This window comes from Chrysochloris asiatica, unplaced genomic scaffold, assembly GCF_000296735.1.
Source record: "Chrysochloris asiatica unplaced genomic scaffold, ChrAsi1.0 scaffold00085, whole genome shotgun sequence".
Lineage (NCBI taxonomy): Eukaryota > Metazoa > Chordata > Mammalia > Afrosoricida > Chrysochloridae > Chrysochloris > Chrysochloris asiatica.
The window spans coordinates 4,456,880-4,473,745 of record NW_006408603.1 but is presented as its reverse complement, the minus strand read 5'-3'; the positions used below and the strand labels follow the sequence as shown (position 1 = coordinate 4,473,745).

At 51.1% G+C, this 16,866-nt stretch overlaps 1 protein-coding gene across 1 annotated transcript in view; it reads left to right on the top strand.

Annotated features, from left to right (window-relative positions):
* Window positions 1–5,303: 5,303 nt before the first annotated feature.
* Window positions 5,304–16,866, top strand: part of WNT2B (wingless-type MMTV integration site family, member 2B) — a 17,695-nt gene continuing 6,132 nt past the window's right edge. Inside the window, exons 1-4 of the mRNA XM_006865912.1 lie at window positions 5,304–5,477; window positions 12,311–12,531; window positions 13,470–13,747; window positions 14,418–14,682. Coding sequence (XP_006865974.1) covers window positions 5,314–5,477; window positions 12,311–12,531; window positions 13,470–13,747; window positions 14,418–14,682 — 928 coding nt within the window. The 5' untranslated portion in view covers window positions 5,304–5,313. The remainder of the gene's footprint in view (window positions 5,478–12,310; window positions 12,532–13,469; window positions 13,748–14,417; window positions 14,683–16,866) is intronic.

Here is a 16,866-nt window from a genome sequence, read left to right as displayed (position 1 = left end):
CTCTCATCCTCCCTCTTTTTCTTTAGTACCCTCTTTGCCTATCTCCCCTGTTGGGCTCTCCCTGATTGGGGAGGGGGATCCCTGTCTCTAGCCCTGCCTCACTCACCAGTCCCCCTTCTGGGTTGAGACTAGACACTCCTTCCCTCAAAGCCCTGGAAGCTTATAAATACCCAGGAGCAGCCGGCCAGGCTATATGATAAGCATGGCTCCCCACCCCCTAAAAGTCCCTGGGTTCTTTCCAACACACCTGCGAGGTGGCAACCAAGAAGGAGGTATTAGGGATCTGTGCAAACCTGGCCCCATTTTAAATGAGACCCAGTTTGCAAAGAAATCTCAGAGCCCCTTGTGCAATCAGCAAGCTCAGGAATTCCTTGACTCCCATCCAAACCTCCCCCAGCCCCTTCTTAGCCTTTCTCCTTGCTCACTACCATCCATGCCACCTCCCACCCACAGAGAAAGAAGAGGTCATAGCCAAATGGACTCAAGGAGGAGGCCTTCGATGGGGTTAGACCAGGGACCAGGGTGAAATAAAGACTGTTTACCCACACCCTAGCTTCCTTAGCTCATCTCCACCCCCATCCCTGGACCAGGAAAATTTCAAGACCAGTTAGCGCACACAGCAGAGAATGGAGTGAAAGAAGATGAATCTGAAAGAAGCTGAACCTGAACTCTAAGTGGCTCATGGGAAAGCAGAGTATGAGATTAGAGATCAAAGGTAAGAGGGAATCTTTTCCTTAAGGTCCTCACTTTTGAGAGGGCAGGAGACTGGTGCCACCTTATGGAAGAGGGAAACTCCAGCTTGGCTGGGGGTGGAAGCTGACCTGTAGGAGCCCCCCACCCCCACCCCCAGGAGTCTGGAAGTCTTTGGGGTGTCTGTGAATCTTCCTCAGGTTACAATCTCAAGCTCCAGCAAAACCTAGTAGGCAGCTCTCAGGTGGCTTTATTGTATTTACATGAACTTCAATCAGTACTGGGCATACAGCAGGTGCTCAGTAAATGCTGACTTGATGCCATACAGGGCCCTCCAGACCACAACTTGAGTTCCAAATTAGTGACTCCTCCCCTGGCTGCCGTAACCCAGGGTGAAGGGCAAGGGTTGAGAGGGAGAAGCAAGTCAGGGGCTAGCCTGAGCTTCTGACCTTGACCCTCTGCCTAGAAGTCCCATAACAGGCCCTTGCGTGAGGAGCTGAGCTCTCCAGTAGTGTCTTGGACCTGAAGACTGAAAGTTTATTTTCAGATTTGAAGCCCCAAAGTGGCAGATCCCAGAAAACCTCTTCTCTGGCTCCGTATTTGTTCTCTAGTTAAGTGGTTGAGTGCAGCTCTTGCAGTCAGCTGGCTCGTGCCGCCAAGCTTCTCCTGGAAAGCTGGGGGATTGGAGAAGGGAAGAGGAAGGAGCAAAGCCTCAGTATGTGTTGTCCACTCTAGGGTAAAAGTGGCCTGTAAGTCTAGGGGGAAGTCTGTCCCCTCATACACCTCCCTTTCTCTTGAAGCTGCTGGTGTTTCTGCCCGCCCCCACCCCCCCCTCCACTCAGAAACACGTTTTGATAGTTGAGCGTCTGTATTGTGCCAAGACATGGTCCCACTTGACTATGAAGAAAATGGAAGCCAAAGAAGGGGCCCACGTGAGCGAGTCCACCCAAGATAAAGGCTGATGTGATCATCATCCCCAGCTCCTCACCCGCTCACCCCAGGTCCATATGTAGAAATAAACACAGGGCCAGAGTCACACCCAGATCTAAGCACACAGGGGAGACTGGGAGAGGCTGCAGACTGTTGCCTAGCATCTGGGTGGGGCTGGGTTGGGAGGAGGTGAAGGAATAGTCCAAGGAAAGGGTCTTGGCCAGGAATTGTTGTTGTTGTTGTTGTTAAGTGCCGTTGAGTCGGGTCCGACCCATAGCGACCCTGTACAGGGTTTCCGAGGGTGTAAATCTTTACGGGAGTAGAAAGCCTCATCTTTCTCCCGCGGAGCAGCTGGTAGTTTCGAACCGCTGACCTTAAGGTTCGCAGCCCGATTCGTAACCACTACGCTCCTGGGCCTTTCCTCTCCCACCTGCTCCTCTCAATGAAGCACAACATAAGGTCTGCTCTTTTCTAAAGAAATCATGTTGTTGTGAAGTGCCATTCAGTCAGTCCCGACTCATAGTGACCCTGTATAGGGCTTCTGAGGAGTGACTGGTGGATTTGAACTGCCATTCTTGTGGTTAGCAGTCCAGTGCTTATCCTACAGCGCCACACCAGGACTCCAAAAGAAATCATAGGACTAACTAAAACTCTCCATTCCAGTCCAACCCAAAACCAAGCCCCCTTTCCACCTTACCTCAACGTGGGCACCTTCTTCTCTCCATACCTATCAGAATGCCTCCCTCCTCATGGGCTCTCTCTGCCCTAGGTAGCTGGCCTCCTTGCTGGCCCCTGCTTTCGAGCCTGTGCTGCCTGTTCCCTGTTTCCGGAATCTGTCACCAAGAATCTACATGGCTCAATTCCTCACCTCCCTCGGGTCTTCGTTTAACTGTCACCTTCATAAGACCTACTCTGATCACCATAGATACAACTGTGACCCATCCCCGTTACCTGCTCTATTTTTTTCCATTGAACTCACCACGTTTCAGCAGGCTACAAGTGTATGTAAGAAGTTCTGGTAGCGTTGTTGTTAGGTGCCATCGAGTCAGTACTGACTCATAGCGACCCTATGCACAACACAATGAAGCACTGCCCGATCCTGGGTCAGCCTCACAATTGTTGCCATGCTTGAGCCCACTGATGCTGCCACTTGGCCAATCCATCTCCTTGGGGGTCTTCCTCTTTTTCTTTGACCCCTCCACCTTACCAAACATGATGTCCTTCTCCAGCGACTGGTCCCTCCTGACAATATGTCAGAAGTATGAGAGATGAAGTTTGGCCATCCTGGCCTCAAATAAGCACTCTGGCTGCACTTCTTCCAAAACATATCTGTTGGTTCTTTTGGCAGTCCATGGCACTCTCAATATTCTCCTCCAACACCCTAACTCAAAACCGTCAATTCTTCTATGGTCTTTGTTATTCACTGTCCAGCTTTCATATGAGGTTATTGAAAATACCATGGCTTGGGTCAGGCACACCTTAGTCCTCAAGCTGACACCTTTGCTCTTCAACACTTTAAAAAGGTCTTGTGCAGCAGACTTGCCTAATGTAATACATTGTTTAATTTCTTGACTGCCGCTTCTGGTAGCATAGTGGTTACAAATTGGGCTGCTAACCTCAAGGTCAGCAGTTTGAAACTACCAGCTGTTCTGTGGGAGAAAAATGAGGCTTTCTGCTCCCATAAAGATTTACAGCCTCGGAAACCCTGTACAGGGTCACTATGAGTTGGAAATGACCACCCGGAACACCATCACCACCAGTATATGTATGTTTTACTTATGATGTTTACTGTTTATTGCCTATATTCTCCCAACAGATGGTAAACAGCAGGAGGACAAAAATTGTTTTGTTTTGCTTTGTTCAGTGATGAGTGAGTGTCTGGCATGATCCTGGCATACGGCTGAGAAAAAAAAAAATCAGGATTTATTGAATTAATGAATGCATTCACCACCTGTCACAGAAAGAAGGTGTGTGTGTAAAGGGGGGTCAGGTGAGGAGGGCATTAAGGTCCTTTTGTGCCTGTCTGCTGGTCTCCTCTTCCTCCATGATGTCTGCAGCCGTGAGTGGCCAGCTGTACCCTGTCAGCACACCCTCCAGCATTGCTAACACCCTCCATATCCCCCTCAGTGCATTTGGGGCTGAAGGGGTGGGGCAGTTTTTAGCGTGATGTTTACTTCAGGACTTTATAGTTTAGATAAATCACGAAGAGAGGCACGAAAGACACCTAGAATGGGGCTAGGTGGGAGAAACTGAGGCTGGAGAAGTGGTAGGGTCAGACCCCAGGTGAACTCTCTGGACGTTTTCAAAAGAAGTTTTACACCTCAATAAAGTCCGTTCTGTCGCCAGGGACTCCAGTGAGGTGGGTGAAATAACTTTTGACAGAGAACATCTATCTCCCCCTTATCTATTATTCCCCTTCCCCCGTCTATGTGCTGGAGGGGGCATGTAGGAGCTGCGGAGAGGGGGAAGGAAGGCTGCAAATGCAGCGAGAAATAGCTCCGGCCTTCCACTCTCGCAGCAGGACCTCCACCCTGGCCTCTGGTTTGGGGAAAGTCGCCCAGCTGTTTCTGATTCTTTCAGTCTCGCAGCCCCGCCCAAGGGGTGGGGGACCGATGGCCGGGGAGAGCCCGGAGAAGCTGAGATCTGCGGAGCCCGGGAGGGAAGGGGCGGCGAGTCCCAGTCCCAGTCCTCGGCCGCAGGTGCTGTCCCCTCCGCCAGTGAGTCCCTGTCCCCCGGCCCCCCCCCCCCCAGGAAACATCCGAGGAGGGAGAGCTGGAGGGGAAGCCCAGTCTAAAGTTGTTGAGGGTGGGCAGGAGGCAGTGGGGAGGAAGCACCAATGGCCAGGAGCCCTAGGTGAGAGAAGACCGTACCTGAAGCCGATTGTCCACAGCGCCCCAGTAGGCAACGTAGAAACGGGAGTTAATACTCTTCCGCAGCTCCCGGCAGCCGGGACAAGATTCCACCCATTTCACAGAAGCGCAATGATGGAAAGAGAGGATTCAGGAAATAAATACGGCCTTCTGAATTTTCAACTCTCACGGCCCTGTAGGTTAGAAGGCAGGGAGACGCTTCTGCAGCCCCCTTCCGCTCCGCGCGCTAGGCCATCCACCCCCAGGAATCTAGGGTGCTGGCTGAACGCAGGGCGCTAGGACCCGGTGGCGTGGCGTCGGCGGGGACCGAGCGCCCCCCGCACTGACTGGCTCCGCGGCGCCCCGAGCAACGCTCCGGAGCAGGTGGGGGCGCGGCGCGGGACTGCGAGGGCGCGCTTAGGGGCGGAGGCGGCTACCACACCTAGGGTGCCGTGGAGCGCCCCGGCTGGCGCGGGCGGAGCCGCCTTGAGGGCCGCGCGTGTCCCGGCTTCGGCCCCGCCCCGCGCCGTCCAATGAGAGGCCGCGGTCGGAGGGGCTGGCTGCACACGCTGTCCGCTGCCCTACTCCGCGTCGCCGACCCTCTCACTCCGCACTCGGCACCCCGCGCCCGGGGCAGCGCGCCCCAGACCCCGGGCTCGGCGCGCCGTCGTCGGCCTCAGAACACTTTACCTTGCACTCCGGCTTCTGGACTCGCCAGTCCCCATAGATCCCCAGCTGCTGGCCAGCCCATGGCCTCCCAGGGGGGTGAGGCAGGGATTGTCTGAGTACCCCCAGTCCACGTCCCCTGCCCCTGGGCCGCGCGGCGGAGAGTCTTTGGGGAGCTATGCTGAGGCCCGGCGGAGCGGAGGCAGCCGAGCAGCTCCAGCTTCGGCGCGCCCGCGTCCCGGTCCCCGCGTCCCCCGACGGCTACCGGTCTCCGACCCGCCTAGGTCTCGCCTGTTTGCTGCTGCTGCTGACGCTGCCAGGCCCCGTAGACACGTCCTGGTGGTGAGTGGCGCTCTCGGGACCGGGCGGGTGAGGCGCTGGGTCGTAGAGACCAGAAGGCTCCCGGCCCAGGTTGCTCCAGGGGCAAGCCTGCCACTTCGCTGGAGTTAGAAATGATCAGGGCAGAACCGTCACCGAAGTCACAGCGTGACAGGCGGGATGTAAGACCCGGACAGTTTCCTTCAAAGAGTTTCTGAGACCGCCGCGTCTTTCCTTTTCAGGAGGACGCTGGACATTTGGAGTAAGGACGCCTGGTGGTCTGGACTCCAGGCTCCCACATGCTGTATCCCTTCTATCTCAGCTCAGGCCCCTTACTCAGAAGTTAACTTCTCGAGTTGTTGGAGTTGTTGGTTTGCTTTGATTTTTTCCAGTATGTGTTCAAGAAACGTATGGTATCACCCTTCTTTGGCCTGCAGTGGCCATTTCATTGGGCACCCCCTCTCCCCATCGCCCTCTGGAAGGTGGAGAACGCAGGCAGGTAGACACTGCTGAGGCAGCAGCTTGCAGCGTGAGGTTTATAAATTGAATTGAGGCAAAAAAAAACCCGACCCCCATTAACTCCCACAATTAAAACAAACAAAACACGTGGGTGTACATAATCTAGACATTTGTCTCCAGCCTCGGTTTTGAGGATAGCATTTCGAACCGTTGTTTCCCTCCCTTCTTCCCCAGAGGACCACAACCTGAGAGGTTTGGGGAGTCCTAAGCCCTAAGAGACCCTTTCTCACATTTTTTGCAGGCCTTAGATCCCAGCACTTTACCAGACAGAGGCGGCAAACAGCTTTCAAAACCCACAAGACGTCTGTTCTTTTAGGAACAACACCCCCTCACCCTCACCCCAGTGCTCCACCAGCCCTGCATGGCACTCAGTGTCTCCCTCAGGAGAAAGAGCTGCTTTCCCTCTTACCCCCGCCTTCCTGGAGTGGGCAGCAGGGTTAGGGTAGAGGGGATGGACTGGACTGAGTAGACTCAGTCTTCTCGGCTTTTCTTTTCACCCCCCTCACCCCCAATCAAACTGGTCTTTTGTTGTTGTTGTTGTTGTTAAATGCTGGTTCTGACTCATAGAGACGCTGTAAAGGGTTTGCCAGGAGCTGCTGGTGGGCTTGAACCACTGACCTTGTGGTTGAAACTGACCTTACAGTCCAGTGCTTTAGGATCCTACTATTGCCCTTCTTACCCATGTAGTGCCCCACTTGCTTTCCCCACTCTGTTCCTCATCCTCCTGCGCACTGCCCCCCCCCCCAGACCACCACCACCATGTAGTCTTGTTTTCTTTTCTCTCCACCACCCCCCTGCACCTTGTGGCTTTTCTCTGGACTTGGAATCTTGGCTCTAAGGGTAAGGGGTAGCTGGCTGAGGGGCCAGTGAGCTTGGGCTACAGATTCCTATCATTTCAAGATGCGGCTTACTCCCCAACCCCCAACCTCCAACCCCGGTTTTCCTGTTTCAGAAAAATCTCTTTTTTGGATCTTTTTTATCTCTGCAGTGTTGAGGAAGGCAAGGAGGGGGGTTCTGGATGGGGAAGAAGGGAGGCCTCTATCTTACATCTGGCTGGAAACATTCCTTTAGAAAGGGAAAAGGAAGAAAGGGGACAAGGAGAAAAGCCTTTCAAAGTTCAGGGTGAGATTACAGCCACCCTTTTACCTTCAAGGCTCACTTTGGCTGATTAAGGGTATCTTCACAAGCTCTGGCCCAGATGGCAGTTTGCTTCTGGGGACTAGACTATTGCATACCAGCTTGGGAGGTACTGTTTGGGGGCCAATTTAGGTGAGAAAGTGTCACTCTGGTCATTTCAGCACCCTGGTTCCTAAAGACTGGGGTTCTTCATTGTACCCCTGTCCTCCCTTCAGCTACATTCCTTCTCCTTTTACTTTCTCACTTCACTACCCTCTCCCCACGTGGTTCATATTAAGATTTTGGAAAAGGTCCTGGGGAGAGGGGTGGGTGCTACACAAAGGGACTCACCATCCCTATGGAATGGAAGTGGGGGGGAGCAACAGGATCTGGATGAGCAGTGATTGCAGAGATAAATTCGGTTTCGTTGCTTCCCACCTGTCCGAGAGGCAGGCCCCAGTTAACCTGCCTTAGTGGTTATCACTTCTGGGAAAAGACAGCTGCCTTCTAAAGGCAGGTCAGGCCTCTAAGGTGCTTTTCATAGGGGGAGGAAAGAAACCCCATAATAAGCTAGCAAGATGTTCTGCACAGCCCTTGGAGGAGATGCCTGTTTGTCTCTGTGTGTATCTGTGCTCCAGGAGGTCAGCATTGTCTCCAGCCCAAGATTCGGTCCCCCACCCTAACTGGAGGAGGAAACTGATGATTTCTTCTTAGTCTGTGACAAACCAAACAAGAAAATAGGGGTTCCTGTCATGTGCACAGGGGGCTAGATGTAGGACGTCAGGAGAGCAAGATTGTATCAGAGACTCACACAGGAGAGGGACACCAAGTAGTTTAATAATACTAGTGTTACTGTTACCAACAGCTGCCACTTAATGAGCCCAGAGTCTTAGGGTGGCGCTGTAGGATAAGCCCTAGACTGCTAACAGCAAGACTGGCAGTTCAAACCCACCAGCTGCTCCTTGGAAACCCTATACAGGGTCGCTATGAGTCAGAACCAACTCAATAGCACTTAACAACACTACCCACGAGTTAGAAGTGACTCGATGGCAACTGGTTTTACTAAGTGCCAGGCATTATGGCAAAGCATATAAGAACATCATCGGCTTCAACCACCAAAAGAATCCACTGAAGTTGATACTATTATTATCTCCATCACACAAAAGAAGAGAGGGGTGGAGGGGAGTGGTAAGGAACTTGCTCAAGGTCACACAGATTTTGAAGCCAATCAGGTTGGTCTATTCCTTGTTAAGCCTTGTTCTTCTGTCTTGCCCCTGGAATAAAACGCCCTTGAATTTTGGAGTCAGATGGCCTTGGTTCATCCTGGTTCTCGTTAGCCCCAATGGACACAGCTGGATATCTTGCAGTAAATCACTTAATATCCCTGAACCTCAGCTTCAACATCTGTACCTTGGAGATCTCGCTCATAGGGTTTGTGTGCAGAAAGATGTGAACTGTGAGGTACTATACACATACTACTGTGTGATTAGAAGATTCTGGGAGGGTAATAACTTTTAACCTGTGTTGAAAGCCCTATGTGAGCTAGGTTGAACCACATATACTTTGTTATGTTGTTGTTAGGTGCCATCGTGGGTTCTGACTCACAGCCACCCCATACACAACAAAACACTCTTGGGTCCTATGCCATCCTCACAATTGTTATGTTTGATCTCATTGCTTCTTTCCACTGTCATTCCATTTCACTGGGGGTCTTTGTTTTTCACTGACCCTCCATTTTATCATGTTAGGTCCTGTTGTCTAGTTGGTTCCAACTCATAAAGGAGTGGTTGGTGGGTTTGAACTGCCGATCTTGCAGTTAGCAGTCCAGTGCTTATCCTACAGCACCATACCAGGACTCCACCATGTATTCTGTTAAGTGTCATCAAGTCGGTTCCAACTCACAGCGACCCTCTATAGGGTTTCTGAGGAGTAGCTGGTGGGTTTGCCAGCCTTGAGGTTAGCAGTCCAGTGCTTATCCTACCGCACCATACCAGGACTCCCCACCATTTATAGTGCTGTCAAAACACAGAAGGTTGGGGGGAGTGGAGGAATGGGGAGAGGATCCCTGGCTTCATGAAAAGGACACAAGCATAAAACCAGGACTTTGAACCGGTTCATTACACTTCACCCCTCTGCAGACAATTTGCTTTTCTGTCAACCTACAGTTCAGGCTGCGAACCTTAAGGTCAGCGGTTCGAAACTACCAGCCGCTCCGCGGGAGAAAGATGAGGCTTTCTACTCCCATAAGGATTTACACCCTCGGAAACCCTGTACAGGGTTGCTATGGGTCGGAACCGACTCAACGGCACTTAACAACAACAACAACAACAACAACAGTTCTAACAAGAGCTCCAGGTGGATTGTAATAGACCCCAGGTGATGCTTCTGTGTGCATAAGCATCTCCTAGGAAGCGTGTTAAATTGTAGATTCCTATTGGGTACATCTGGGGTGGAAAGGCAAATTCTCAGCCCGGGATCAAACCAAAATGATCTGGTTCAAAATCCTGCATAAAACATCTGCAAATAGGCTGGCTATGTCAACAAGGGGTAGAGCTGTCATTGAAATTGTTCCTGGCTGGCTAGGGGGAAAAGGGAGTTGTGGGTGAATCAGTGTTCATTCAACAAATAGTTACTGAGTACCTACTATGTGTTATACATGTTCTAGGAACAGGAGCTATAGAGAACTAAACAGACCAAAATGCCTGTCTTCATGGAGCAGTGGGATGGAATCATATAGGGAATCTTGTCAAAATGCAGATTCTGACTCAGTCTGTGGTGAGGCCAGAGGCTCTACACTTCTAATAAATTTCCAGGTGATGCTGCTGCTGTAGGGCCCACACTTTGAGTAGCAAGGGTTATCAGTCACTTCGTCATAGGAAGGGATGTATAAAGGACATTCTAAGGTAGAAGGCTAGGAAGGAGGGAAAAAGAAAGCTACAGAGTTAGAGCCATCTGGTCTCCTATAGCTGACCAAGTTGGGGGATGCTTCACACATCTCTGTGCCCCTGAATCAAGCTCAGTGCTTGCCACATGGTAGGCATTTTGCAGGCATGTGTTGAAGCAACTATTGAGCAGGGGAAGGGTAGTAGTAGAGACATTAATTACTTTCCCATCTTTGATACTGAACAGATGTTCCCACGCTCAGTAAGGATGTAACAAGAAGGGCCAATGTGGGCTGCAGCAGAACAGATTGAAGTCAGACCACAGGAAGGACTTTTTGCCAGAGTTTGGCCTGCCCTACTCCAGACAGTCTCAAGAGGGCCGGATTATTGGTCTTCCATTCCCATCCACCACCATCACCCTCCCCTCCCCTTTCCCAAACCCCAGCAGGGAAAGGGGGGTAAAAATAATTGCTTTAGACAGTACTTGGGGCTGAACTAGGGAAGCAGAACAGCGGTGAGACGGGGATGAACTCCAATTCCAACTGTCTTGAATCTCTAAACAAAGCACCGCAGCAGTGGGTGTAACTCCAGGCTGTGCGTCAGGCCCTGCTTTCCGGCCCGGCCCGGCCCAGCCTGGGTGTTTATTTTGTTTGTTCCTGGAAGCTGTTGCCCTGATGGACAATGCTGGGGACGCTGATTCCATGGGATTTGTTAGTGCAGGGCCAACCTTCTCACCCCTCCCCCGGGACAGATGGGCCCCATCAGCCTTGCTGAGTTCCCCAAGAGGCAAGCATCAGCCCTCCTTGTGTTTGTTTGAGTTGGTGTCACCAGTGGTGATCCAGTCTGTGGGCTGGCTGTGGGAATGCAGGGGAGGCACAGAGCCCAGGGCAGTCTAGCTCTCCCCCTCCCTCCACTGGGCCACCCTCCCTTCTCCTCACCCACTTCTAGGCCCATCTTGGGGCTGTTCCCAAACCACAGGCTCATTCATGTCTAGATCAAATCTTTTTAGTCTGGAGCAGTGACTGCTTTCACTGCCCCCCACCTGCTCAGAAAAGGGGAGGAGGGCATCCCTGAGATGTGCTTTGGGAAGGAGAAGAGAGAATGCCCAAGTCAAGGAAGGACTGTGGGGTTGGAGACCTGGCATGGAGTGACAGGGAGAGCTGGGCTGTTGAACTGTAGGAAGTGGGTGAATGGGTCCGATTTTGTTTGGTGGCCTCCAGGGAAGGAAGGGTAATGGATGCACTATTGTTTTCTCCCTGGGACTTGTGGTGGGCAGGCCAGAGTGAAGAGAAAATGTTTTCTGCAGAAATTTGAGACTGACTCTAGCAGCCTACCTGTCCTTCCATTTCCCACCCCAACCCCTACTTACACTGGGATAGTTTGGGGAGAGTTGCCCTGTTGCTTTAAGGTACTCTGGTAGCGTAGTGGTTATGAGTTGGACTGCTAATCTCATGGTCAGCAGTTCAAAACTACCAGCTGTTCCGCAGGAGAAAGATGAGACTTTCTGCTCCAGTAAAGATTTACAGCCTCGGAAAGCCTTTACAGGGTCATTATGAGTTGGAACCAACTCCACAGCACACCACCACCACCCTGTTACTTTTTAGCTTGACCTTTGGCTTCCCACTGCAAATAGCCCTCTGCTCATATCAGGGTCATATGGGACAGTGTGTGCTCTACGTTGAGGAGTATGATTCTAAAAAACCCATTAGTCTTACAAGAAAGGCCCTGGGCCTAGAAGTAAGTGCTATGGGGAAGAAAGTAGGGCCTGGGGTCTACTTACCACAACTTCAGGATCAGGAATGAGGGTTGTTTTTTTTTTTTTTTTTTTTAGCTATATAGGTCAAACTAGCATTATAGACATTTCTCAAAATTGCCCACTAGGTCTCTTTCCACTGACCCCCCCACCCCAGACCCCAGTTCCAAACCACGTCTTCATGGACTGACCACTCTGGACGCACCATCTCCTGGGCTTGGTGTGAGAGCGGTGCCTCAGGCCCTCATTTTCTTAGCTTATTTTTCCATGAGGCTTTTAGTGTTTATGAAATAAACAGGCAGTGGGTTTGTGTGACATGCCCACAGCTTCTGTGGATGTGATACATGCCTGGCCTGCGTCCTAGGAGTGTGTGTCACTCTGGCCTTTAGCCGGGGTCCTGGTGATAGAGAGAGACCGCTCAGTTATTATCTTTGTAACTGCGTAACTCTCTTTCTCCAGAGCTTGTGGGGAATGGTTCTACCCGTCAGCCTCTGGGAGTCTGGGTTGGGGGAAGGGGAAGGGATTACTCAGGGTCTGAACGCCAAGCCTCCCCTGTCCTCATTCCTCTGGCCATCTTGTCCTTGCAGGTACATTGGGGCACTGGGAGCCCGAGTGATCTGTGACAATATCCCTGGTCTGGTGAGCCGGCAGCGGCAGCTGTGCCAGCGTTACCCAGACATCATGCGCTCAGTGGGTGAGGGTGCCCGAGAATGGATCCGAGAGTGTCAGCACCAGTTCCGCCACCACCGATGGAACTGCACCACGCTGGACCGGGATCACACAGTCTTTGGACGTGTCATGCTCAGAAGTAGGGACTGCCTGTACCCTGCCCCAGCTCCTTTCGTTTTTATGCTTTGGGTGGTGAGTGGGAAGGGTAGGCATGACCCCAATGGTACTTCATAATGAGAGAAATAATGGGGGGCAGAAGCTGAGACATAGATGGAAATAGACTCTCATACAAGTGTAGACAGACAGGGGCTCTCTAGATCCCAGGGTTCTGGGATGATTGAACAGACAAAGCACTCCTTAGCACCTCTGCCTTTTTTCTTCCCTCCTGCCCCCAGCCTGGGCCTTCCATGCACTGTGAAGCTGCAGACTAGGAACGGGTGGTCCTTTATTAATACCACCATCTTCCTCCTCACCCCAGCACTCCCAACACTACAGTAATAGGAACATGGCATAAATGGAACGGTGACATGTAAACATTTGGAGAGTCAGTGGTCTGACCCCAGCTCAGCAAAAATGCTAAGCAGAGCAAGACTGTAAACTAGGAGAAAGAGAATGGGCTGGGAATCTCAAAGTGTCAGGGTTACAGGGCTGAGGATTCATCAGCCCCCAAGAGCAGGGAGAGCAAAGTGTGTGTCTCTCCAAACCAGCTGACCCTTGGATTGGGGTCTCTACTTTACGGGAGCTGTCCAGCAGAGTGGGCCTGAAAAGGCCTAGTTGACCTAGAGTTGGCACTAGTGGGAAGGATGATTCACCATGAAACTTTCAATGGCTGGACCTGAGAGTTTAGAAAGAAGCAAGATGCTAGGTCAGCCCAAGAGGCCAGCTATACAGAGAAGTGAAGGGAGAGCAATGAGGGCTGAGGGGAAAAGACCAGAGAGTCTGGGGAAGGTGTGGAAGGCAAGCGAGTTTAGAGTAAAGGAGTTGTTAGGAGTGGCTCTGGGAAAGAAGAGGTTGTATGGGCTGAAAAAGGGGACAGGCACAGGACTCTTCCTGAAACACACCATTCCCTCTCTCTAGGCAGCAGGGAGGCAGCATTTGTATATGCCATCTCATCAGCAGGGGTGGTTCACGCGATTACTCGTGCCTGCAGCCAGGGTGAACTGAGCATGTGCAGCTGTGACCCCTCTACCCGTGGCCGACACCGTGACCAACGTGGGGACTTTGACTGGGGTGGCTGCAGTGACAACATCCGCTATGGTGTCCACTTTGCCAAGGCCTTTGTGGATGCCAAGGAGAAGAGGCTTAAGGATGCCCGGGCCCTGATGAACTTACATAACAACCGCTGTGGTCGCACGGTCAGTACTCATGTCTGTGTGTGAACACTCATATTTACTAGGGGTAACTAGTATGTGTGACTGTGGTCTAAGGGAGCTTGGGAATGCCTCAGTTCTGCCAGGCATGTAGTCTCTGCATAGATAAAAAGTAGGAAAAGGTGGAGAAAGGAAGGAAAAGAACTGCCTCCTGAAAGAATGAGGAGGGGGAAGAGTTTGGTCTAGTCAGCTCACTGGTCTTCACAGACCTGCTGTGTACAGTATATGGTGTTGAGCTGGACAATGGCATGCTACAAACGTAGGAAGGCACAGCCCTCGGGTCCCAAGACATATGAAAACTAGAGAATGTGCAAATATACTGTGATCCTGAACGGAATCCTGTGGCCCTGACACTCAAACAGGCTACCTGTGAATTTGATCAGGAAGAACAGGTGGGAGAGGAAAGAACCAACCAGAGCCAGCCAGACTTAATGCTTTTAGTTCTTGTTAAGTACCGTGGAGTAGGTTCCAACTCATAGTGACCCTGCTCAGGGTTTCCGAGGCTCTAAATCTTTACGGGAGTAGAAAGCCTCATCTTTCTCCCACGGAACCGCTGGCAATTCATAACCACTATGCTACCAGAGCTCCTTAGTTCTTGGAATGACTGAACAGGCCCTGACTAGCTGCCTCTCCATTGCCGTCTCCCTACCCCTAGGCTGTACGCCGCTTTCTGAAGCTGGAGTGTAAGTGCCACGGGGTGAGTGGCTCCTGTACACTGCGAACCTGCTGGCGTGCACTCTCAGACTTCCGCCGCACGGGTGATTACCTGAGGCGGCGCTATGATGGGGCTGTGCAGGTGACGGCCACTCAGGATGGCGCCAACTTCACAGCAGCCCGCCAAGGCTATCGCCGTGCCACCCGGACTGACCTCGTCTACTTTGACAACTCTCCAGACTACTGTGTCTTGGACAAGGCTGCAGGTAAGTAAGAAAAGCAGGCAGGGACGGGGAGCCCCAGTCCTTAGTGCAAACACCCTTGGGGAATCCTGGCATATTCAGTCTTATACATTAGGAAGAGGGATAGTGTGGGAGGCATCGGTCTCCTCCCTCATGAAAAACTGGTACTGAGATTGTTGATTTATCTCTGTCTGCCAGGCCCAGTGCTGTCCAAACAGAGAGTCACTCAGCTTCTTGAGTCTTACAGCCACGCACCAATGCTTGATAGCCCCAGCATCCAGGATACAGTCTGCCCTATTCAGTGAATGTAGTCCTAAGCCTTTGACTCTTTACAATCTAGCGTGGCAGGTAGACAACAGAACTATAGAAAAGAGATCACTAGAAACCAGAGAAATCAAAAGTTTATTTGAAAATGTGGGATTTAAGTTGCACCTTGAAGTGTGGGGATAATCTGGATAGCTAGAGCATAGAATAGGCAGACATTTTCTGCACATGAGCAGAGCGGTAGGTGGGAAGGCACATAACCTGTTCCAGAGACAGAGAACAGTTTGATCTGATTGAAGGTTTCAGGGAAGAGCAATTAAAGCTAGAAAATAAAGATAAGTTGGGTACAGACAAGGAATGACCTTGAAAAGGCTTTATGCAGTGCTTTGCCATTGAAGATTCTGAAATGAAAAAAGGAGACAGCCCGCACCCCCCATCCCCGTCAACCCACACACACACACCCCACCCCCACCCAAAGGTTAACCATTGGCAGAAAGCAACAAATGGGTGTTTACAGTCCGGATATTTATGGTGGAATCCTTGAAGCTGCTAGAAGGTGGTGTGGTATTCCCCTGAGACAATAGCAGTCACCATCCTGCATCCTATTTCAGGTTCAGATGGGTTACACTTGGAACGCCATGTGATGGAACAGAATTACTCTTTCCCTGATTACTGTCACTGGGCTCCCAGATCTTTTGTGCAGATTCAGCAGTCAGGAGTTGGGTGAGATGAAGCCAAAAGCCCCAGCTGTCTTCAGTACTGTTTGTTTCACCCATCACTGTCCTTCCTGGAGAATAATGTGGCTTAGAGCAAAACTGAGCACAGCAAAGTTGAGGCTCCACCCAATAACGAAGAAAGTAGTTTGTGTACTTTTGCCGGGTGCTGGGAGCACAAAAGTGTTTTGGTATGGCATTGTAGGATGAGCACTGGACTGCTAACTGCAAGGTCAGTGGTTCAAACTCACCAGTCACTTGTCGGAAGTGCCTTATATGGGTCATGTGAGTTGGAACTGAATCAACAGCACTTAACAACAGGAGTGTGAAGATTGGGGCACCCTTCTGATCCTGCAGGTAATGTGCTGTCAAGTGTTATCATTCAGAGGTTGCTCTCTAGATGTCTGGAAATAATCCCATAACAGCTGAGGCGTTAGCCTGTGTTTACACCCAAACCAAACCCATTGTCCTCAACTGGATTCTGACTCATAGTGACCCTAGAGGACAGAGTAGAGCTGGCCCATAGGGTTTCCAAGGTTGTCATCTTTATGGAAGCAGACAGCCTCATCTTGCTCCCTTGGAGTGGCTGGTGGGTGGATTCCAATAACCAAACTTGGCTGGCGGCCGAGCACTTTATAAACCGCACAAGAAGGGTCCCTTTAGCCTATGCTACCATACCAAACAGGCATCTTCGGCGAAGGAGCTTTGGAGTTAGGAGGGAAAAGGTATCATAGGTGTTGGTTTTTCTCAAAGGCATAAAATGAGGGCTCATAACCCAGAGGAGAGCCTGAAATTCAAAGGGTATAAGTCACCTCAGAAGGGAGGATGGAGCCAGGAATTCCTTTTAAACCAACAGAGTCCAACTGAAAGTCCGTGAGGATAGAAAGGTTGTACATCTATGCTATCCGATACTATGCTGTGTTGTAATCTATGCTAACCACTAGCTCTATGTGATTAGTGACTACTTGAAGTCTGGCTATTGTAACTGAGGAACAAAAACTTAAATCATAATATATTTACAGCTATTATACTGGGTCACTCAACTCCAGAGTGTAGGAGGCTGTTGGTGCACATGACTTAAGACTCAGCCCTTGGAGTTAGGAGAAAGACATATATAGTAAGTCTAGTCAGTCCACGCCACCACTCGTCTGTCAGTTTGTCGTACTGTGGTGGCTTGTGAGTTGCTGTGATTCTGAAAGCTATGCCACCAGTATTTTAAATACCAGCAGGG